Raw genomic sequence first — 22958 nt, forward strand, 5'->3', positions numbered from 1 at the left:
AATGAAACTTCAGATAAAAATAAAAAAATATATATATAATAAAAAAAAAGTAAATAAATATTGCTTGATTTTTTGACATTAATTTAATATTAAAATAAATAATATGATATTGTATACATATATGGGCAATCCCCACCTTTTTAATTTAACAAATTTTCATTGAATTAGTAAATCCAAAGATATTAGATAAAATAAAAAATACATTACAAACAAAATGAAAGAAAAACAAGGCTAAAATGAAAAGTTGCACAATATTGAGTAAAATAACCATGAAAGGAAAGACAAAGTTATAATATCCATAATAATTGACATCCATCATTTTCTCTTAATAAGGCATTGAAGATATAATAAGCACAAGATTGAGGCTGTTAATAAAACTAGTAAGAACATTTTGTGATGCCGAATCGCAATAAAAATTGATCTACTAAAACATTTACGCCACAAAATAACACGACATATTCCCGATTTTCTCGCATTTATTTTGCACATTTTTCTTCACGCATTCATCCCGAAGAATGAACTCAAAGGCTTAAAGACGACCCTTTTCCTTCCTCTTGAAGCATGTATTCTTTCTTCATCTTCTCCAATACCGAGTCGTTTGTGCTACAAAAAAAAAAAAAAAAAAAGGAAGAAGAGAAAACAAGTTTAGAGATAGGCTAAACACATATCCAATGCAACCATAAGTTTCCCATCAAACAAACCCTAGAAATATTTCTACACGTTTTTCATATACAAGAACATTGAATTGGCCGCAGAATAAATTAACAGATCACTCACCACAAGAGCTGAACTTTTCAAACATCCCATATACAATATTACACACATTCCAATTATCAGTGGATATATAATTAAATCGAAACTAAATACTATTTATAATTGGGTTAATAGCATTTCGCCACCTGGACTTTGCCCGTTTTTGCACTTTGCCACCTTAACTAAAAAAAGTTGCAAGTGCCCACCCAAACTCAGTTTTTTGACGCACATAACCACCTAAGGGGAATATTCCGGCGAATATTCTCATTTTTCAACGCACGCGCGATGCACAGCGAAAGTACAAGGGTTTTTTCGTCTTTTCACCTCAAAATATCATAAGAGGGTGAAATTGAAAGTACCAGGGACTCAATTGAACTTAATTTGAAACTTTAACAAATTTGAAATTTAATTGAATCGGTGAGTTGGTGCAGTTTGACAGACTCGGAAGCTGCTGACTGCAGAAGGAGGGTTCGAATGCTCTGGAATCTGAACAAATGTGGAGTTGTGTTTTGAAGCTTTAGATTCTTCAACGAATTGGCTATGGAGGCAACGGCTACCATTTTCAATTTCATTTTCTGGGTTACGAATTGGGGATTTTTTTTGAAGAAGACAATCTGATTTGATCAAAGGGCAGAGTCGGATTTCCCGATCTTGTGGTCTTTCACCTCAGAGTAGGAGAAAGTTGGGAAGGTGACGATGACAGAGCGGTCCAAGCCACGCGCCGCCGCAGTCCTGCGGGCACGCATGGAGATGGCGCGGCGGACGCTCCCCCCGGCGCCGGAGGAGTCTGAGCAGTGGCGGATATAGATTGAGAAGAATCCCATGAAGAAGAGGGCGGCTATCAGGACGACTATGATGATCGCCATGGAAGGGCTGAACCTCGCCGCGTAAGGGTACTGGTCGGTCGGCGGCGGACGCGTCTGAGCTCCGACGGTAATCATTTGCAACAGGAAAAAGAGGAAGGAAAGGTGAAAAAGGAGCGGCCCAACCACCGGTAATTTGTTTTCATTGTGTGATGATCAGAATACTTGTCAACAACGGTGGTGTTTTCCTTTATCAGCGCCGCCGGCGGAAAAGGGTGTTTTTATCCCATGGAAGATGAAGCCACAAAGCTTCAATTAATTTCAAATTTGTGAAAGTTTCAAATTAAATTCAATTGAGTCCATGGTACTTTCAATTTCACCCCCTTATGATATTTTCTGGTGAAAAGACGAAAAAACCCTTGTACTTTCGCATGTGCATCGCGCGTGCCTTGAAAAATGAGAATATTCGCCGGAATATTCCCCTTAGGTGGTTATGTGCGTCAAAAAACTGAGTTTGGGTGGGCACTTGCAACTTTTTTTAGTTAAGGTGGCAAAGTGCAAAAACGAGCAAAGTCCAGGTGGCGAAATGCTATTAACCCATTTATAATTTGTAATAAGAAGGTTAGCAGCTCAACAATTGCCGCATTGACGAATTACCATATAAATAAGAGAGCTACCCGTGCCAGCATTTTATATCATTCTTATCTTTTTTTTCACCTATTAATTATTTAAATTTGCTTTTTTAAGTTACCTTTGTTCGGGTGGGATTAAAGGAACTTAGAAGTAACTAACTGTATCATATATATTCAATTGCATTCTTTATAAGAACCAGGGAATATAGGGTTTGTAAATCTATAGGTGTGTACGCATCTGCAGAACAAATCGGCTGTGATATTTAATTCATATTAGCTTCACTGAATGGTTTCGTAAAATCATGACCTAACAGTATTGCTAATTTTGCCTGTGAGAGATACACATTTTTTAAAACTGCGCAGATCTTGAAAACCATAAGCTGTGTGAAAGATTTAATTTTATTTTCTTACTTTTAAGGTCTTAATAAACTCCTTTTTCATAATTTTGACCACAAAATTGTCATTTCTAATACGAGGTCTGTGATCTTATTATCTCCAAACACTTACGAATTAACATTTTACAAGATATAGGAGTTTATAAGATCTTTTCAATAAGTTGAGGTAAGTTGTATTTTTTTCCATTCACTACTTTATTTTTCATTTGGAAAAGAGACGACTTGGAAACGGGCACAGAAATATACCAATTTTCGCTCCCTTAGCTACTGAGTTGGGGAATTTGGGAAAATATTTTTCATTCATGGATATCAAATAAGAATATAACAAAACGGATTTTCTCAGAACATTTCGATGAGCATCCGAGTGTTGTACCTCCCTCCCCCGACCCATAAAAACGAAAAGCAAAAAAAAATACAAAAAATAAAAAAACTTAAGCAAGTAATTAGATCAAACATTGGGACAGAAAATGTAAGGCTTATTATGAACGGAGTAAAATCTGAAGAAAGTAAACTGAAAGAAAGTAATAAGATGAAAACTTACAATTGATGGAGGCACTCATTCAGTTCATTAGCTTGTTTGCGACATTTCCAAACAACAGAGAGTGTTCTGCCCATAGCACATTCGGCATATCTGGTCGTGTAGTACTCACATTCTTTCAAAGCCTTATGCTTCATTTTACTGCGCAAAGCTGATATTTTGATGAACAATTATTAGCATCCTAAAATTAGTAAATTCAAAACGCCCCAAACAATTGCATAAACTATCAAAATATCTGATCTTTGCCATCTCTACCCTTAGCATAAACTATAATTCGATTCTCATTAACAGAAGACATAGCCGAAAAAACTACTGTATGGATAAGAAGTAGATAATATGATGAAGAACGAAAGCAGAACTCCAAAGAAAAATACTAATAAAGCATAAGCACGAAAGAACCTACAAGTGTCGCATCTCAACAAGGGCAAGAGAGAGAGAGAGAGAGAGAGAGAGAGAGAGAGAGAGAGAGAGAGAGAGAGAGAGAGAGAGAGAGAGAGAGAGAGAGAGAGAGAGAGAGAGAGAGAGAGAGAGAGAGAGAGAGAGAGAGAGAGAGAGAGTCTTTTAATTAAGTTCTCTCCACCTCAATCGAGATGTTAGACTGTAATACTTCTCAAGAAGATTATAAAAGAAAATAAAGATTCAAATAGTAAATAGCAATATTATACACAGACAATTCTTTTTCAATGGTATTACATTATTATACAGACCAAGTACATAAAATATTTCGAATTTGATACAGATTCAGGCAATCGAAAACAAATTGAAAAGGTTCATTGCCACATTTGACTGAAACATTTCCTTACATGCAGTCTCAAACATTAAAAAAACCGAAAAACAATCAAAAAAAATCATTTTTCTTGCCAATGAATACCCAAATACCAGTAATAAATTAGATGAAATTCGCAGCAATTTAGGGCACCTTTCGATCAAAACGCATCACATTCTTCCCCAATTGCTTTCTTAGAATTGAGATTTATGTCTAGAGTACATGATTTAACGATGAGAACAAAAGATAAAGCGATTGTGATTCAGTCAGCAATGCACCCATACATATAATAAGCATAATTAATTTAAGCCGATGAAACACAATGAATAAATAGGGTTTAATGGGGGTTTTGGGAATTTGAATTTAATCGAAAACATTTTTACCTTCTTCGACCTTCTTCTTGACGTGATTCTCTCTGGCTTCTTGTACGTATCCCATTTTGCGGATTCACAGTTCGATTCTCTAAACCCTTCACTCACACTTGTGTGTGTGTATTTTGGCCTATATAGTACAGTAGTTTGCTCAATACGGAGTACAATTTTTCTTCCACTCTCTCCTTCAACCAGAAGCGTACTGTACTGCGGGCGCGTGCATTTCAAGTCTCTGCGGTCTTTTTTTATAGGGTAAATTACATTTATACCCCCAAGGTATGCTAAAATAACTTTAAGGTCCTTGTAGTATCGGTAATTATTATGTTAGTGTTCTAACGGACTATTAGTTTCAGACAGTGGTGCACACAACATATAGTTAGGTGGTGACACGACTCTCCTAACATTTCTTAAATCCGAGATAATTACTGTTTTGGTCCTTATATTATACACCATATTCGGTCCATAAACTTTATTCTGGCACAAAATTAGTCCTTGAGTAACCAGTTTTTTTCTTTACAATTTTCGTCCACCGATTGAAATTGCGGTTAGTTTGGAGGAAAAAATCATCATGTGGGGGACACGTGACAATGCACATTAACCCCTTCTCTAAATCTATATTGTTAATTTAATCTTAATGTCACTTTATTTTTACAATTTCGTCCAAATAAAATTAATTTCGAGAAATGTACTAAAAATGCGCAATGACAAAAATACCACGTGAGGGTTTCTAGGAATTAGCACATTATATTTTCTTCGCAAATATTATTTATTTCTTTATTTTAATTTTTTTTAATCGAAAACACTATAACTAATTTGATTATACCAAATTTTATTAAAGAGTTTTTCATATTTTATAAATATATTTTATTTCATTATTTTTAATTATTAATATGTAAAAAATAATTAAACATGTATTATAATTTCAAAAATATTGTTTTTAGTCGTTAATACAAGAAAATCGATCTTTCTAATCATATAGTTTTTATTGTAATTTTATTATTCTCTAATAAAATTTTAATTCTATTTCAATTATAAATTAAATTGCCAAAAAATAAATCAACTAAAATTCATTTCAATAAAAAAAAAAAATTGACACGTATGTATAGTTGATGGCTCGACGGCGAATGTGAAAAGGGGAGACGGGGCGGGGCGGGGCTGGGGCATTCGGAACAATTTTTTTAGGATTTGATTTTTTTGGACGAATTTATAATAATGAAGTTAAATTGAAGCTAAATAAAAAATATAGGTAAGACAACGGGTAAAAGTGCATGATTACATGTCTCGCATGTGACTTTTCCGTCCAAATTAACAACACTTTCAAACGGTGGTCGAAAATTGTAAAAAAATTGGTTATTTGAGAACCAATTTCGTGCAAGAAAAAGTTTCAGGACCAAAATAAAAAATGTGTATAATATAGGGACCAAAATTGTAATTAAAAATTCGATATTCAATCGAACTTTTAAAAAATGCAAAATGACCCATGAAGACGTGTACTCGAATATCAAACACAAAACATAGTCGATAAATTAAAGTTTTGGTGATGCTTTAGAAATTAAATGAAAATAAAATTGAAAAATGAAATGGGAGGGGAATTAATAATAATTATTGACCCAAGTATGGAGTGATGAATAGTGGAGGAGGCACATCGATACAGGAGGTAGTGAAATGACGAAAAAGGGCTTGGAGGAGTCAGTGCCAGCGTGTCACCATTGATTTTCTCCGCCACAAACCCACCACTTCTCACATCCCCATTGGCCGGCAGCACTTCCTTCTTCCCCCATTATTTATTTATTTAAACCCCTCTCTCTCTCTCTCTCTCTCTCCCTCTTCACTTTCAAAAGCCATTTTCTCCCAACTCATAATTCAACTCCAAACCAGGTAACTCTCTCTCTCTCTCTCTTTCATCAATTTCGAAGCTGGACGACTTTTTTTTTTTTCTTATTTAATTTAATTTAATTTTTAGCATAGCGTTTGGAACTTGGATTTAGATCTGCTAACTATGACTACTATTTTTTCAGTTTCTGTTGTTGATTTTTGGTGGATTTTAAATCGTAGATCTAAGCATATTTAGTTGGGAATGGATTCCTTTTAGTTAATGATTGATTATATCTGTAGTCTCTGCTTTTGTTATGCAGTTATAAATTTTTTTTTTAATTTTTTTTTTTAGTATTTTTTAAAGATCGAAGTATGGAAATAGAAGAGTTATGGAAACTAGAGAGATTGAAGGATTAAAGACTTCTTTTTTTTTTGTTTTTGAACTGTACATTATCTGTTTCGTTTTGCTTATATTTAATCGTAAAATAATCGAATCTTAAAATCGTTGTTTGTACCCAGAATGTAATGTGTGGATCGATTTAAGCTCGAAGATAGTAACATCGTAAAATAATGGTTTTATCATTGCAGGTTAAATCTTATTAATCACATAAAAGCATGTCTCCATCAGCTGACCCATCGCGCGAGGAAAATGTCTACCTGGCAAAGCTGTCTGAGCAGGCCGAACGGTACGAGGAAATGGTCGAGTTTATGGAGAAGGTCGTAAAGACAATTCACGGTGACGAGCTAACAGTCGAAGAGAGGAACCTCCTCTCCGTGGCGTACAAGAATGTGATTGGTGCAAGGAGGGCTTCGTGGAGGATAATCTCTTCCATCGAGCAGAAGGAAGAGAGCCGTGGGAACGAGGATCACGTGAACATTATCAAGGAGTACCGAGGCAAGATCGAGGCTGAGCTCAGCAAGATCTGCGACGGGATTTTGAGCCTTCTCAACAGTCATCTTGTTCCTTCTGCGGCTTCTGCCGAGTCGAAGGTGTTTTATTTGAAGATGAAGGGTGATTACTATAGGTACTTGGCTGAGTTCAAGACCGGAGCTGAGAGGAAGGAAGCTGCTGAGAGCACTTTGCTTGCTTACAAGTCTGCGCAGGTCAGTGTCGATTTTGAATTTTTTGGATATTTATTTAGGGCACGTGTTCGTTATTGTGTCTTCTGAGTTGTCTCTGCCTTTTTTTAAAAAAATGCAGGATATTGCGTTGGCTGAATTGGCACCCACTCACCCGATTAGGCTTGGACTTGCGCTCAACTTTTCAGTTTTCTATTATGAAATCCTTAACTCGCCCGATCGAGCTTGTGCCCTTGCAAAGCAGGTATGTTAAGGATCTTATCTTTGTGTTTTATTTTCTTTTTGAGCTGATTCTCTAGTCCTATTTACACCCGTTGATGTTGTTAGTTTCCAGTTTTGTCTACTTTGATCTTTCCTGTCATCTATTGTCTTGGTTTACTGATTTTGTTTTGAGCATGTTTTTTGGTCTTATGAATTAAGAGTTCAAGTTTCAAAAGCATGCATTTTTTCCTATTTTCTAGCTAGAGCCTATGGCATTTTTACATGTGTTGTTAAGATAAATCGTAGAATACGAGCTGATACAATTGTAAGTTTTATGACCCAAAACTTGATCAAGATATTAGCTCTTTATTTTTTCAACGTGGCTTCATATTTGGCTGTTTTATTTTAGATCTTATGATTTCACACTTTCTCAAGAGTTGAATGTCGAGTTGTACCTTGCTAGAATTCGACAATGTTGATATTTGTATGATATAAAAGCTTTACGTATTGAATGGCTTCTTTTTTCTTATTTTCCATGTCGAGAATTTCGGTTAATTTTTTCGTTGTTTGGGCTCGTCTTGCATTTCTTCACTTATGGAACTGGGTGCACCTTTTCAGGCTTTCGACGAGGCCATCTCTGAGCTAGATACGTTGGGTGAGGAATCATACAAGGACAGCACATTGATCATGCAACTTCTCCGAGACAATTTAACTCTCTGGACTTCTGACATAGCGGTATTATATCTAAAACTAGACTTGCATTTAATTGCTGCTTGTGTTTTTGGTTCCACGTGACGATTGGTATCGTTTTCTATTTCGCATTGTATTCTTTTAAACCCGTAAATTACATTCCTTTTCTATTTTAGACACAATTTCACCGTTTCTAACTGTTAATTATGTTGGTCGTTTTGATTTGGTCCTAGGATGATGGTGGCGACGAGATTAAGGAAACCTCCAAAGGCGAGTGACGACAATGATGAATTTGTATTCTAGCAAATGTGCTCTTCGTTTTGTTGTTTCAATATATAAGTCGTCTTAGGCAAAGATTTGATTGGTACGAACGAATGTGGTGATTCTTCTTTTTTTTTACGGTTTCGGACTATTTATTATCGTTTATTATTCCTTAAAAGTGTGTGATTGCTGCCCGTTAGAAAGCGTGGAGTGGCGATAAAAAAATGTTTCGTTTCACGACTCACGAGAGGTGTGATGTTCGAAATCTCATGTTGTTTTCTATTTATTTTATTTAAGAATGGGGGTGTGCTCACCTTATATTGAAATGGATAATAATAATATCATCTCTAATTTATCACTTCGTCTCTTTTGTATGCCTAATCTACTGCAGTTTGTTCTATGCTAGCTCTGTCGTATAGATCTATACATATTTTGCATATACATATACATTAATACATATATACGGATTTTGTGAATGCTATTGATAAGAAACATAAATTAGAAGAAAAAAGAAAATTGCCTCTTAGGTAGTGGATAATTTAATTTTAACAAATTGGTAGAGAAAAGAAAAATTAAGAAAATACCAATAGAAATTTCTTAGATTGATTTAGCGTTTTATTACTTTTATATAGAGCTAATTGCATATAACCCCCTGTGTAATTTCGAATGACCAAAAAGACCCGTGTGTTAAAAAAATTAGCAAAAATCTCCCTATATTTTGTTTTGCAAAGTACACTGCCCCTTACATTTAAATTGAGTGTTGACTTACATGTAATGACGAAACCACCCCTAGTTAGAACAAACCAAATACTCCCACACTAGAACACAAAAAATCGGGGAAAGAAAAAAGAAAAGTTTGAAAAAAATGCACTTTGGGGGCAGCAATGGAGTTGAAGATGACAGACCACCTCAGGAACAAAGAACAAAGAAAAGATAACTCTTGTTCGTTTTGAAAAAAAAATTCTAGTTGTTAAATTTCATTTGGCCTCTTTGTATTGTGGAAAAGAAAAAAAAAAGAAAAAAAAAAGAAAAGAAAAAAACTGGTGGATCTGACGGAGGGAAGAGGCCATTGTTTAGAGTTAGGAGGCTGAAGAAGTTTATCTTGTCTGTTCAAGCTCCCCTCCACGTGCTCTAATGGTGGGTCTTACACACACACAAATATACGGTCCGTAATGGAATTGCAAATGCATTTCATTTTTTGCTTGAATTGAATTTCAACTTTTCTTTTGTTTGTTGATTCGTAATGGATTATTTGATGGTGGGAGAACCTATTGATGGCTGTAGGTGTGTGGTGGAGAAGGAAATTCAGGTTTTGGGGTGTGGTTTTGGGTTGATTGGAGAAGATGGCTTTTTAGAAATATTGGGGATTGAATTGAAAATTTTGAAAACTTCATTTTGGATCTGATTAAAATTATGGGGTAAATTTATAATTTTTTAAATTTCTAATTTAAAGGGTATTTGAGTCTTTTCACGTCAAAAAATACATACCCATTCGCACATTTCGCGCGTGCTACACACATTCGGCTAGCATGGGCTTTATTGCCTTTGACTAATTTTCATAGGGGGGTATTTGCTAATTTTGTTAACACAAGGTGTTTTTCAGCAATTTGAGATTACACAAGGGTGGTTTTTGCAAAAAACCCCTTTTATATATAAAATTTCGTAAAGGGATGTGATAAACGTCTTCCGAGCTTTAATAATACCGTTTCGACTTTAAATGTGATTTTAATCATTTTTTATTCTAAATTTTGCCGAACCTGAAAAATAGAATTTGTAGTATTCTGAGTTAGTTTTCTAATCCAACTTGAATCACCAAAATTGGATGTCGGACGAGAAAGATATACATGAATCAATGGATGCTGCCCACAACTTTAATACTGTGTTATCTAAAATTCAAAATGTGACTCATTCATGCATAACTTTGTCACACGGCATCCAATCTAGCGGATTTAAGTTGAATTAGAAAACTAACCCAAACGACTAGAGTTTTCGTGTTTCAAATTTCGCCAAAATCAAAATAAAAACATGTCAAAATCAGATTCGAAGTCAAAACACACGGAGTATATAAAAACGTAATTAGAAAATGAGCAACTAGGCCCGTTTGCAATATTTGATTTTGTTGACAGCATACCCAAAAATCAACACAACACATACATAATGAAATGGGCTGATACACCAAACTTTATTTCGAATCAGATTCGCACCATCTCTTCACCTTTTAAAACCACTAATTATTATACTAAACAAACATATAATTAATTAATTAATTAATTTATACTTTATATATATCCATATTGATATTATTAATTAACCTCACTTTTTCTTTTTTTCCGACTGATTAAATAAAATTGCAGTAGCAGCAAAAACAGTGGCGGCAGAATCACCCCCCCTACTACTGTTGAGTGTTAATGGCCTCCAAGACCGCCGTTATTGCATGGTCTCCTCCGTCAACACTCATCTCACTCACTCACACTGCTAATCATACTCTGATTTTTTTTTTAATTTTTTTTTTTTAATTTTAAACTCTGTGCTCTCACTGGTTTTTCAGGGGTTCAGGGGAAGATGGGCAACTAGGGATTGGGAACAATGAAGAGAGAGAATGGGTCTGCACAATCACCGCCCTCCGCTCTGAAAACGTCCGTTCCGTCGTCGCCGGCAGCCGCAATTCCCTCGCCATTTGTGATGACGGCAAGGTTTTCACCTTTTTTTTCCCAATTTTTTTTTTTATCAATCTTAACTACATTTGTTCTTGGTTTATAATTTTGTGTTTGTTTATTATTATTATTATTGTTAATTTTGTTTTTTGAAATTTAGCTGTTTACATGGGGATGGAATCAAAGAGGGACACTAGGGCACCCGCCGGAAACCAAAACCGAAAATGTTCCTAGTCAAGTTAAGGCTCTTGCCAATGTCAAAATTGTCCAGGTATTCGATTTTTTCGGCTTTTGAAAGATTCCGTTTTTATCTAGAAGTTGGTGTAAGAATAAGTTTTGTTTGTTGCCATCTTTTATTATCTTTGTTCTAATCCCAGGCTGCAATTGGTGGTTGGCATTGCTTGGCTGTTGATGATCAAGGCCGTGCCTATGCGTGGGGTAAATTCGTAAATAAATTGGAATAAAAATTAACTTCTTACAAGACGAATTATTTTGTAAACAATATGTGGAAACCTTGGACTTGATTTTGGTTAGTTGTTAAAAAAAAAACTCAACGAGGTTATAAATGTTTACGAAGAATGAGACGTATCGTGGTGCAGGTGGAAATGAGTATGGGCAGTGCGGCGAAGAGCCTGAGCGTAAAGATGATTCAAGCAGACCGGTTAGAAGAGATATTGCCATTCCACAGAGATGTGTGCCAAAACTTACAGTTCGTCAGGTATTCAGACGAGAACTACCATGTGCATTAAAAACTTCTTTTCCTCTTTGATGGGATTTCGGGTAATTAAGTTTCTTGAAAATTCAAGTTCTTGAACTTGCATGTACACAAAACTAAATTTAGTTCGATCATGGTTAAGAACTGAATATAGTCAACGAGGAAGTAGCATCATTTCATAAGTCTCCTCGTCTCTTTTAATTTAATATTGCACATGCATCTTTTTATAACTTTCTAACACTATTATAGGTAGCTGCTGGTGGCACACACTCGGTTGTTCTAACTCGGGAAGGACACGTTTGGACATGGGGTCAACCATGGCCACCTGGGGACATGTATGTTCGTACGGATTGATGTCTGAAATATTATACTTATCGATCACCTTTTAGTAGGTGACGCCGGTTGCTTATATCTTGTACACGTATTTTATTTTTGTTACAGAAAGCAAATTTCAACTCCAGTTCGAGTGCAAGGTCTTGATAGGGTAAAAGTGATTGCAGTTGGAGCTTTTCACAATTTGGCACTTCTCGATGATGGAACTGTTATGGCATGGGGAAGCAACGAGTATGGCCAACTTGGAACCGGTGATACACAGCCTCGCTCACAACCTATTGCTGTTCAGGGGCTTTCTGATCTTAATTTGGTTTGTCTTCGCCTTTTATGACATATTATCTTGTATTAATTTTCCTGTTGCAAAATGTTGGTTTTCAATCCGAGCAATTTATTTATCTCCTTCCTTTATTGATTGTTTGATTAGAAAAGTACTGCCCCGTGATTTATGTGGTACGTGTATGCATATTTAGCTCGTTGTAAATGACAGAAAACATGCAAAGATTCACTGTGTAGAATCCTGAACAACTATTATGTGCAGGTTGATATTGCTGCAGGAGGATGGCATTCTACTGCTCTGACTGATGACGGGGAGGTATTTATTATTTAAAATAATTTCTCGTCTTCAATCGCTCTTATGTTATTCAAACACGAACTTGGGATTTTATTTATGCAAAGAACTGTATTTAGCAATGATTTGGATGCGTTTCAAAGTCAAACGCAGTTTATTTATCCATTATCAGTCTTGTTACATGTTCGTAATTTTTAAATGAGAAATTTTACATCAACTTCATTTCAATATTCTATGTTACCTAATATATTTGTTACGTCAGAAACAAGTAGGGCCTTTTTAGTGTCATTATTGAAATTTTAGGTTTTTGCACTGCTCTAATTATATGCTGTTGTGCCTATTTAAGCTCCTCCGTATCTTCCATTTTTCCGAAGAATGATTTTGTATCTTCTCTTCGGATATGCAATGACTGAAATGTGTATCTTTTTTACCTAAATTTAATTTGGTCGAGAAATCCTATCTTATTACAACCTGATCTTGTCCCTTTTATTTCAGTTTAGGATTTCCATCATAATATATATAATTCTTGAAAAGGTGTGATATTTTCAGTTTGCTTGTTGCACTGGAGTTTTACACACTTTATATTTCGGGAAGATATAATTGGCATTGTATTTTTGTTAATATATATATATATATATATATATATATATATATATATATATATATATATATATATATATATATATATATATATATATATATATATATATATATATATATAATGTGATTCTATATTGATATTCGTATCTTCCTTTTAAGGTGTATGGCTGGGGCAGAGGTGAGCATGGCAGGCTTGGATTTGGAGACGACAAGAGCAGCAAAATGGTTCCTCAAAGGGTTCAACTTCTTGTAGGCGAGGAAATCGTGCAGGTGTGCTATATTTATTTAATTCACTATTCTCATACAAGCGTATTTCGTCGCTGTTGCATGAATTTCTTATTACATTAGTTACTCACAACAAACCTCAACACTGCGTAAAACATAGAGCTTCCCTTAATTTTCCAGACAAGAATTCAAGTTCATTGAATGTATCCATCCGGTGGTAATAAAATCCCGTAAAAAATAGCGAGCAAATAATTCCTGTTAAATATTTATAATATTTTGTAGCTGTTATGTGATGAACTTTGTCGTTTCCACTTCTATTGATGCTTTCCATCCTCTCGATTATTCTTTCTAGCCGTTGGTCGTTTATGACTAGCAATTACGAATTTCTGGTAAATGTGAAAGACGAGTCCAGTTATAGTTTCTCTTATTCGTGTGCAGGTTTCTTGTGGAGGCACTCACTCCGTTGCATTAACACGAGATGGCCGCATATACTCGGTGAGTGCTCTCTCTCTCTCTCTCTCTCTCTCTCTCTCTCTCTCTCTCTCTCTCTCTCTCTCTCTCTCTCTCTCTCTCTCTCTCTCTCTCTCTCTCTCTCTCTCTCTCTCTCTCTCTCAAATTGAACATACACTATAAGAATAAATGGTCTTTCCTCGTTATATTTTGCAACCGTTTCCATGCTTCTGTATGTTTAACTTTTTTAAAACTATTTCGTCAAGTTTTTCGGAACTTTTCCTCTCTCTCTCTCTCTCTCTCTCTCTCTCTCTCAAATTGAACATACACTAAGAATAAATGGCAATGTTTTCAGAACCGGATCGGCTATAGAACCGGACGACAATTTGGGTCATGGGTTTATAGGGTCGAACCGGTTCAACCGGGTTTTTGATTTTTCCTAATATGTCATTATTTTATTAATTTTAATATTTTAAAAATATTATTTTCTTTATATTTTTAATCTCTCACTTATTATTTTCACTTTTATCTATTTCAACTCACTTTTTACTATATTTTACTGTTTATACTCTATATTTTTCCATTTTTTGTTCTTCAAATCCGGCAATCGGCCACCCCTATTCAATCACCCATGATCATATCCGACAATCTTTCGACCACTCATGACTAAATCCGGACATCCACTCCTAAGTTTGTGAATGTTCGCTCGAATTTAGCCACAAATAACCAACTCAGCGGTGATTCGAGACGTTTCGGCCGAAAACCGGGTTCCTTGACTGACTCGTCGGTTCTCGGGTTTTACCCGGTCGAACCGAATTTTGGTCATTTGACCCCGGTTTTCAATTTTTCCGGTTTTAGATGTCAGACCGGACCACCGTGTTTTTTCCGGGTCACGGTCGAACTGGTCCGACCGGCCGGTTCGGTCCGGATCTAACAACATTGATAAATGGTCTTTCCTCGTTATATTTTGCAACCGTTTCCATGCTTCTGTATGTTTATTTTTTTTAAAACTATTTCGTCAAGTTTTTCGGAACTTTTATGTGAATCCAAAAAGTAACACATAAGAACCACCGACCATATATTTTTTATATTCTCGAGATTTTCATTTTTATTTCTATCGAATTGTTTAAATATTTTTGGTAGTTTGGAAGAGGGGACCATGGTCGTTTAGGGTATGGAAGAAAGCAGACGACGGGTCATCCAGCAGAAGTGCCCATAAACATCCCACCTCCAAAGGATTTTACTGAAAGCAGCGCTGCAGAAGGGCGTTGGTGCTCTACGCTCGTTGCGTGTGGGGGCCGCCATACATTGGCGGTTATGGAATGGCGTGGTCATGAATCGGAGCAGCTCTTATAAACTTTGGACAACGAAAGCAGCCCTCTAGAAAAATCAAAGGTTGGAGGGACTTGGATTCATTTTCCAAGTAGTTAGCTTATGTTGTTTATGTTCTCTTGCAAGTGTCTGTCTGAATGTTAATTTAGACTAAGCAAACTGAGGATTGCAGTTTGTAACTTTCGAACTTTTCTTACGTTAAATTTTCGAACTTTTAGTAAAATCTTATCCACTTCATCTACACACACACACATGTATATCGTTCCGAGAAATCATTTGGAGCATGTGACAGAATCGACATTCATGACTTTATAGCTAGGCAGCAAAATATCCTCGATTTTTTTTTTGTTTATGAGAAGTCGTCCTTGAATTTACACACGCAAAAAGTGCCAATTTCACCGAGTATATATATTATGACTTGAGCCACAAAAGAAAAAGAAAAAGAAAAAACCCGAAAAAAAGAAAAAGAAAATTAAGTTTGACAAGTGATTGTCTAGTTTGAAATGCTACTAGCCATTATAAGTTGGTCCGTATCTGCTGCTAAAAATGCCGGCGTGCAGAAGCAGCAAATACAACAGCTGGCTCACTCCCGATATTGCGATAAATGCCTCCAATGTTTGCTGCAATGTTTTTTTACACTATTCATTCGTAGATACTAAATACGAAAAAATAAATAAAATAGTATTGCAATGTATGTCTAATTACCAATCGTTTGCCCCTATGTCCTCCCATTGTGATCTGCTTGCAAACAAGCCTGTATCGAGGATAGATATATATCATGAAAGATTTGATTAAATGACGAGGGACAAAAAAGAAAAGTTGGGAAATTGCAAGTACCCGAAAGCAAGTGCAGTTACAGCCCATGAAATAATTGCTGACGTGGCAGCACTAGCAAGAGTCGTATTATTCCATACACGAAGATGGGCGAAACCCAAAATCACAGAGCAAAGACCTATTATCCCCGCAATCAGTGCGTATACGAGTAGGAAGACCGTCGACGGGTTTCCGCCCAAATCTGGTGTAAATTAAATAGAGAGTGTCATAATAATTCATAACATAACTATTATGAATAATTAATCTATTTCTATTAATAATTACATCTATATATAAAAGTACATGCATGCTGAATTTTACAAACAAGAGAGACGACCACGGTTATGTTTCAAAATCATCAATGCACGCGCGCGACGACGTGTATAAAGATAATATCATCAACTTACATATGTTGTAGCATATTTATTTATAAGTTTACAATAATAATTAGAATAAAACACTAGTGTACAGCACTTCATCTACACAAACTTTTGTCATCGTTAAGCAATCTCCCCAAGGTCCCACTACGAACTTTCAACGTGTTTTATCCTTCACTTTTTCGCAAGAAATTTTGCGAAGAGAATAGCAATTATAATCCTTTTTTGTGGTGTTATGATTTTAACATGAATTTGTCTATATGTATGAAGAAACGTAGTACATATCCTTGATTTTCATGAGCTAATTAAGAAGATTTTGAAAAAGAAAATTGAAATTCAAATCAATCATACAATATGAAATTAAATCCACCGGAATGACTCAAAGAAGCAACTTATATAAATTAATTAGACCCTAACAATTTAAAATTTGGTCAAAATAAATTCGATAAATTAATTAATTTTAGATTTAAAAGTCTTAATTAATAAAACGAATATAAAAATAGTGATATATATAATTTAGTGGTGTTTGCAAAAGCTTATTTAAAAGCAAAAATTATAAATTGTGAGTAAAGTTGACTGTAAGCGCTTATTTATAAAAGTTTATTTATAAAAGTTGGGGGTGTTTGCAAATTTATCGTAAAATAAACTTAAATAGAAAAAGCATATTCACGGCTGTTTAACAAATTATAAAATTGCTTACTTTAAGAAAAAATAAAGCAAAATCAAAAGTTCATTTCACAAACACTTAAAAATAGATTATGAGAAAAAAAAAAAACTCATATTTTATATTTTGGCTTAAAGCTGATTATTTATTTGCAAAAGCAAAAGTAAGAATTACTAAAATTTAGAGAGAGAGAGAGAGAGAGAGAGTAGGTACGAGGATGATTTTGGTGGCCGTCGATATATTTGTCGAGAGACCAAGCGGAGAGGCCGAGTAGTATCAGATAAACCACCGAGTTCACCGCCAGCAGTGGTCCCATCAGCCTTCTTCCTCCCCTTCCATTTCCCATCTCTCGCTTTATTTATCAATCGCTCATATAATTATAACTTTCTCTACAAATCTCTCTCTCTCTCTCTCTCTCTCTCTCTCTCTCTCTCTCTCTCTCTCTCTCTCCCCTCTCTCTCTCTCTCCCTCTCTCTCTCTGTGTGTGTGTGTGCGGTGCGTGTTGTTTGCGACTGTGTGTTAATGTACTGTATATATAATTAATTAATTGTCCTCATTTCATCTCTCTGCAATATTTATGCCTTTTCACTTTCTCTCTCTACATTCGTATCATGATTTATGTATGTATAGGTATGTGTGTGTGTGTGTGTGTGTGTGTGTGTGTGTGTGTGTGTGTGATGGGGTGGCAATTATATGAATGAAATAGTTGGTGTACGTGGTTGCTTGTAGTAGACTTAACCCATACAGGTGTTGGTTCAACGGTTAGCTTGCCATGTCATCATCATTTTATATTACCCGATTCACAAATCTAATTTTATTTTCAAATTTAACCTAATTTCAAATAAACCCCAACATAGCCTGGTTATTTACATTCATTGGTGAATTCCTTCGAACAGGTGATCTACACATAATCACACACTCTTATGTACATGTGCTTAGTGGATGATTACGTGAATCATATTTACGATTGATGTAAATAATCAGTTGTAACATTAATTGTTCAATATATTATTCCCTAACACCTATGGCGAAAGTTTGTAGCGAATATACATCTTACGGGTCTATGAGATGCTACACCTGATGAAAAGTACTGGGTAGTGTTACACCATAAATCTACAAATAACCACCTACTAAACACACATCCACATAGGTGTGTGTGTGTGTGTTATATGTGTAGATCTATGGTACAAAATTACTCGTTATATTTATATTTCATCGGGTGTAACATCTACAAAACCTCGTATGGATATGTACGTGCATTAGTGTCACTTGGCACTATTTTTAGAATGTTTGAACCTAACTCAATCAAGCAACACTAAACGATTGATATGACAATATTAAATAAATTGATATGGCAATTCCCAAACAGATCTTGACATCATTGATTATGACAGAAATATACTTCAAATTTCAAAATAAAATAAAAATAGCAAAAATATGATATATATTATTATATAACAATAATAATGCATTCAATATAAAACATACAATTACTATCTCCTGATTATTGTGATGGCTAGTTACCTATATACACCACTTAGTGGATGGATCACTCTTCATTTGTCACACACACCCACATGGATGTGTGTAAACGAACAAAAGAAGAAAAAACACCGACTCCATATACTCTCACAGATCAATTGGAGGTTCAATAACAAAAAGCAAAGAGCTCAATACTAAGAGGAAGAGAAAGAAGTACATTAGTGACTTGCATGGATCTGTGTATCGTCTAACGAGCGTGATTCTTTCTTCTCGACCCGTTTCTTGAGATGCATCCTTCACTTGTAGGGTTGGACACGTCACAAATCCATAGGCTACACCGGTAAAAGCCGAGGCAAAGTGGGCCCTGAAAAAGAAATATACACCATATAGTCAGTGGAGAAAATGCAATCACAAGATTTAGATTTGATATAATTGCACGAACGTAAAATTCAATTGACCAAATTAAAGGGGGAATGGCTACGCTCGCTTCTTAGTTATAACTAATTACCAGTCATCGATTGGACCGAAAGTGCTGAGAACGAAGCTCAGAGCTGTTGCGATGATTGCATTCTGAAACATTCTTTCCGAGGAATCGTCTCTTGCAATAACATCTTTGTTTTGAACTTGGTAGATAAGCCAAGCACCAATTATTGCAAACACCGGTCCCTGAATTAATAACAAGTACATCAATAAGAACCTATCGTTCGACCAATGACAGATTAATTCATCGGTCGATCACACATATAAGATTCTCAATTCACAAGGATGTATGTTGCAATAATGAATCGATAAAAAGAAAAAAAATAATATTATCTGTCGACATTGTCTTGTTTAATAGGTCAGTAAAGCATACCGTGCCACCAACAGTTGGGTCAGGGGTGTGGAGGAAGCTGATCAAATTACCAGAAATGCCACCGAGAATATATATCAATAGAAAAGTGAACGAGCCATACTGTCGAGATACTTGATGCCCAAAAGTGAAGAGAATCCAGCTACCTAGGGCTATGTGAAACACCCCCGAATGCTGTAACCAAACGAGAAAAAAAAAGCTTAATGAGTACACACAAGTTCATATGTTTCGTGTAACTAATTTACACAAACTCATGCTATATACTGAAAAGACAAAGATAAAAGATAAACAGCAACCTATATGCTTACGTATTTGCACTTGTTTTATTTCAAGCATTTAGAAATTTCAAACCCCAGCCTTGACATAAATAACAAAAGAAATCCTTTTTACCAGTATTCAGTATTGCCCTTCATAAAACAATATAATTTTTTATTTTTTATTTTTAATTTGCAGAAAAAAGGATGTCCTGCATTCCCTAATTACGGTATTGAAGTACGAACCAGAGTGACTGATCTTGTACCAGAAACATAGGTGTGACTAGCCTCCACCATTCTCCCGTTAGAATCAAGTTATTTATCTTTGCTCCGTAAAGCATAGGGAGTGAAAATAGCTCCAAATTAGTGTTCTTCACTGGAGTAGCTATCTCGAACAAAAAAACTGCTATGTTTATAGAAGCCAATACACCTCTGCAACAGAATCAACAATAGAAAACATAAGTTGAATAAGCCTTATTTACTTTAAGTAAAACAGAAATGTATTCAAAAAGAGAAGTTATTACATTAAGTAGAAATCCGAGGATTCTTCAGCAGATTTATTTTCCTCGGCAACCTCGGGTTTTAACTCCATATAATAATTTTCAGACGATCTCTCCCTTCCACTTCCTTGGTCCTTTTCAGCTGAAGTGTTTATTGATGCCAGTAAATCTTTTTCAATGTATTTTTCCGACTCCGCAACTGAAATCAAGGGAAGAAAAATGTCGTCAGATAGATCAAGATCAAGAGTCGGCATTATTTTTATTTTTAATGATAATATTTGTGAATACCTTTAACTTTGTCAAGATAATTCTCTAGAGATCTCAGACCATTATCTACTTTGGCTAGATCATTTTCATCAATCGATTCTGTCCGCTGGTTTAGAATCTTGGACGAACGCTGCTTGGCATCGTTACGGAGTTTTACGAGATAAGAATTTAAAGAATTCAGATGTTTCTCAGTCGAGTTCGTTGTTTTGGCAATCATGCAAAGTTTTCCCTTTTGCGGGCTCCGGTTAAAAGAGGTGATTGCGTGATATGACGATACGTGCTCTCTCTTGCCTGACAAGTTGAGAAAAAAACAAATCATTGATTTAAGGTGAGTGTGGTCAAAAGTCGGAGATAAGCTCGTCTTGTTTCTTTTGATACGCCTCGTAATTACGAGATTATTTATTACCTGTGCAGATCAATTTATGGCTGCTTGCAACTGTCGCCATGTGTACCTGGAACGAACACAGCATGAAGAAGCATTAAGCTGTTGAAGTTACAAATATACGTACTACGTCCAGATAACGACACTAAAAGTATATAATTCAATTGCTATCAATTATTAAGGTGAATTAGCGAGAAAATTAGAATCAGAAAACAGAAGTCATCGAATCTTATAAGACAATAATCGCAACCTAAATTTTCTCTCCACCTCGATTACTACGAAAAACAATGAATTCAGCACACAAATGAGTTTTTAGTCGAAGTCGAAGACAACCTTATTAAAAATATCTATATAAATTCTGACTAACCCAAACTACAAGTACTCTTACAAACAACCTAGAAAGAACAAAACTTTCTATTTTATTGTTTTCGGTCGAATAGAACTTTCACTTTCCAGCAAGAGAGTGACTACGAATTCGAAATAACATACAGTCAGTCAATACACTACATATAAGGTACACCAACAACACTCCAGCCAAAACTCTAACAAGAAAACACCATTTCATCATACAATGTAAATCACACCGAATTTAATCATATAAGTTCATTGAGGCATTTCATCAAACACCTAGTCAACCTCCAAATAAAAAATAAACAAAAGTCTAGACAATATATTATTGCTACAGTAAGCAATTAAGAGTTAGCAATTACAGTAAGCCCCCACCTTTGTACCTTTGTCTATAGAAGAAGAAGAAGAAGACAAGTGAAAGTAGAGCTGAGGACAAAGTGTGCAGCTTTGGGTTGTACTTCCATTAATAAATGTAAGCTTCCAATCCAGTTGGTACTACTCCTACTCCGTTTAAAGAGACGCACTGCTGCTCTCTTGCTCTTGCCATTGTACCTTATCCTCGTTGTCCCACTCCTAGATTGACACGTGTACATATGAAGGAGGAAGAACGACCATTGTTTTTTTCTCTTACGTTGATTTTAAATTGGGCCCATGGAATCCGGACGTGAAATCCTGGACCACTTCTACTGGTCCATGATTAAATTTTAGTTATCCTCTTTTTTTCTTTTTCTTTTTTTATTTTTTATTTTTTTTTAATTTTTTTTACTATTTACATTTTTTTCTAAAAAATATATCAAATAACCTATTTGATGGAGAGCATGAAGTTAAATGGCCAGAATTCCAATCGTACGTACTGTCAATACATTATAGATCGAGTTTGTCGCATATGATTTGAAAGAAAAAAATGCAACTAGCTAAATTTCTCGATACCTTTTTTTTTTTTTTTTTTTTTTTTTTTATTGAGGTTGCTAAGTAAACTTTGTATGTTTTCTTAAGATTTTATTATCTTTTTTTTTTCACATTTTTTTTAAGAAATTGGCTAAAAGTGTAATTACATTAGGTGTAACTTTTATTAGCAGTAAAGATAGATATCTGATTTATCATTGTCGATAAATGTTGATCGATTCATTCGCTTTATAAAGTTGCTCCAAAATTTTATACTAAACTAGAAAAGTTCGCGTGAGTTGCACACGTCGTTTTTTTTTTTTTTTTTTTTCCATCAACCATAATCTATATATGATAGTTATATTGTTATTAGAGTAATATTTTGTGACATTGATAATTATTTGGAATAGAATATAATTCAAATTTATTTATTCATTAATAGTAAAATAAATAAATAATTTCATACGGTTTTGCCTATGTATATTTATGACCCTGTTATTTTCTTACCTTTTCGTGCAATTATTACAATTTTTACTCATCATTTTTGTTATCAAAAATTTGAATGACATTTACTTGCTTCTTAGTTATGTTTTTGGCATTTATTTTATTGGAACTCATTATATATTTTATGCATTTCTTCTTTATAGTGGAGTGAATTGCGTTTTGCACATCAAAACGGAAACTAATTGACATTTTGAACTCAAAATTTTTAAAATTAACAAAGTTCACCCACAAATTGCATACATCACAGCAGAATGCATGCACCCTACATAATGTTGTGTGAGACTTTAACCAAAAAATCAATGTAGTAAGATATTTTAACTTTAAAAAAATATCTTTTCTTATTTATATTTTATTTTCTACTTCACATTTTTTAATTATTTTATTTGTATTAAAAATTTCAAAACACAATTGATGATTTATGTATGTGTTTTATAGTACAGTAAAAAAAAA

At 34.9% G+C, this 22958-nt stretch overlaps 5 protein-coding genes across 6 annotated transcripts; 2 read left to right on the top strand and 3 right to left on the bottom strand.

Annotated features, from left to right (window-relative positions):
- Nucleotides 1–232: 232 nt before the first annotated feature.
- Nucleotides 233–4491, bottom strand: LOC105974339 (Cytochrome c oxidase biogenesis protein Cmc1-like protein). The gene is made up of 3 exons (XM_012999423.2): nt 4271–4491; nt 3125–3272; nt 233–603 (listed from the first exon to the last, which is right to left on the bottom strand). The coding sequence occupies exons 1-3, from the start codon at nt 4323–4325 to the stop codon at nt 522–524; spliced, it is 285 nt and encodes a 94-aa protein (XP_012854877.1). The 5' UTR covers nt 4326–4491; the 3' UTR covers nt 233–521.
- A 1349-nt stretch (nt 4492–5840) lies between these two features.
- Nucleotides 5841–8666, top strand: LOC105974329 (14-3-3-like protein A). Its single transcript, XM_012999412.2, has 5 exons — nt 5841–6136; nt 6662–7177; nt 7275–7397; nt 7973–8089; nt 8278–8666. The coding sequence occupies exons 2-5, from the start codon at nt 6689–6691 to the stop codon at nt 8320–8322; spliced, it is 774 nt and encodes a 257-aa protein (XP_012854866.1). The 5' UTR covers nt 5841–6136; nt 6662–6688; the 3' UTR covers nt 8323–8666.
- Nucleotides 8667–10575: 1909 nt separating this feature from the next.
- LOC105974348 (ultraviolet-B receptor UVR8) lies at nt 10576–15405 on the top strand. Its single transcript, XM_012999434.2, has 11 exons — nt 10576–10742; nt 10854–10998; nt 11120–11230; nt 11337–11397; nt 11559–11677; nt 11924–12009; nt 12116–12317; nt 12546–12599; nt 13335–13445; nt 13839–13895; nt 14994–15405. Exons 1-11 carry the CDS (start codon nt 10714–10716, stop codon nt 15204–15206), a joined length of 1188 nt encoding a protein of 395 aa, XP_012854888.2. The 5' UTR covers nt 10576–10713; the 3' UTR covers nt 15207–15405.
- A 164-nt stretch (nt 15406–15569) lies between these two features.
- On the bottom strand, nt 15570–17528 carry LOC105974365 (membrane protein PM19L). Its single transcript, XM_012999454.2, has 4 exons — nt 17250–17528; nt 16020–16197; nt 15888–15936; nt 15570–15802 (listed from the first exon to the last, which is right to left on the bottom strand). The coding sequence occupies exons 1-4, from the start codon at nt 17380–17382 to the stop codon at nt 15692–15694; spliced, it is 471 nt and encodes a 156-aa protein (XP_012854908.2). The 5' UTR covers nt 17383–17528; the 3' UTR covers nt 15570–15691.
- A 935-nt stretch (nt 17529–18463) lies between these two features.
- LOC105974390 (Rhomboid-related intramembrane serine protease family protein) lies at nt 18464–21683 on the bottom strand. Of its 2 annotated transcripts, none has more exons than XM_012999486.2 (8): nt 21503–21683; nt 20796–20841; nt 20411–20680; nt 20147–20321; nt 19889–20054; nt 19372–19542; nt 19027–19184; nt 18464–18882 (listed from the first exon to the last, which is right to left on the bottom strand). In XM_012999486.2, the coding sequence occupies exons 2-8, from the start codon at nt 20833–20835 to the stop codon at nt 18666–18668; spliced, it is 1197 nt and encodes a 398-aa protein (XP_012854940.2). In that variant the 5' UTR covers nt 20836–20841; nt 21503–21683; the 3' UTR covers nt 18464–18665. The 2 variants fall into 2 exon arrangements, with proteins under 2 accessions (XP_012854940.2, XP_088677843.1); XM_088821717.1 differs by having other exon boundaries at nt 21495–21683.
- Nucleotides 21684–22958: the final 1275 nt, after the last annotated feature.

Source organism: Erythranthe guttata, chromosome 8 (assembly GCF_056151865.1).
Source record: "Erythranthe guttata isolate IM_541 chromosome 8, IM_541, whole genome shotgun sequence".
NCBI lineage: Eukaryota > Viridiplantae > Streptophyta > Magnoliopsida > Lamiales > Phrymaceae > Erythranthe > Erythranthe guttata.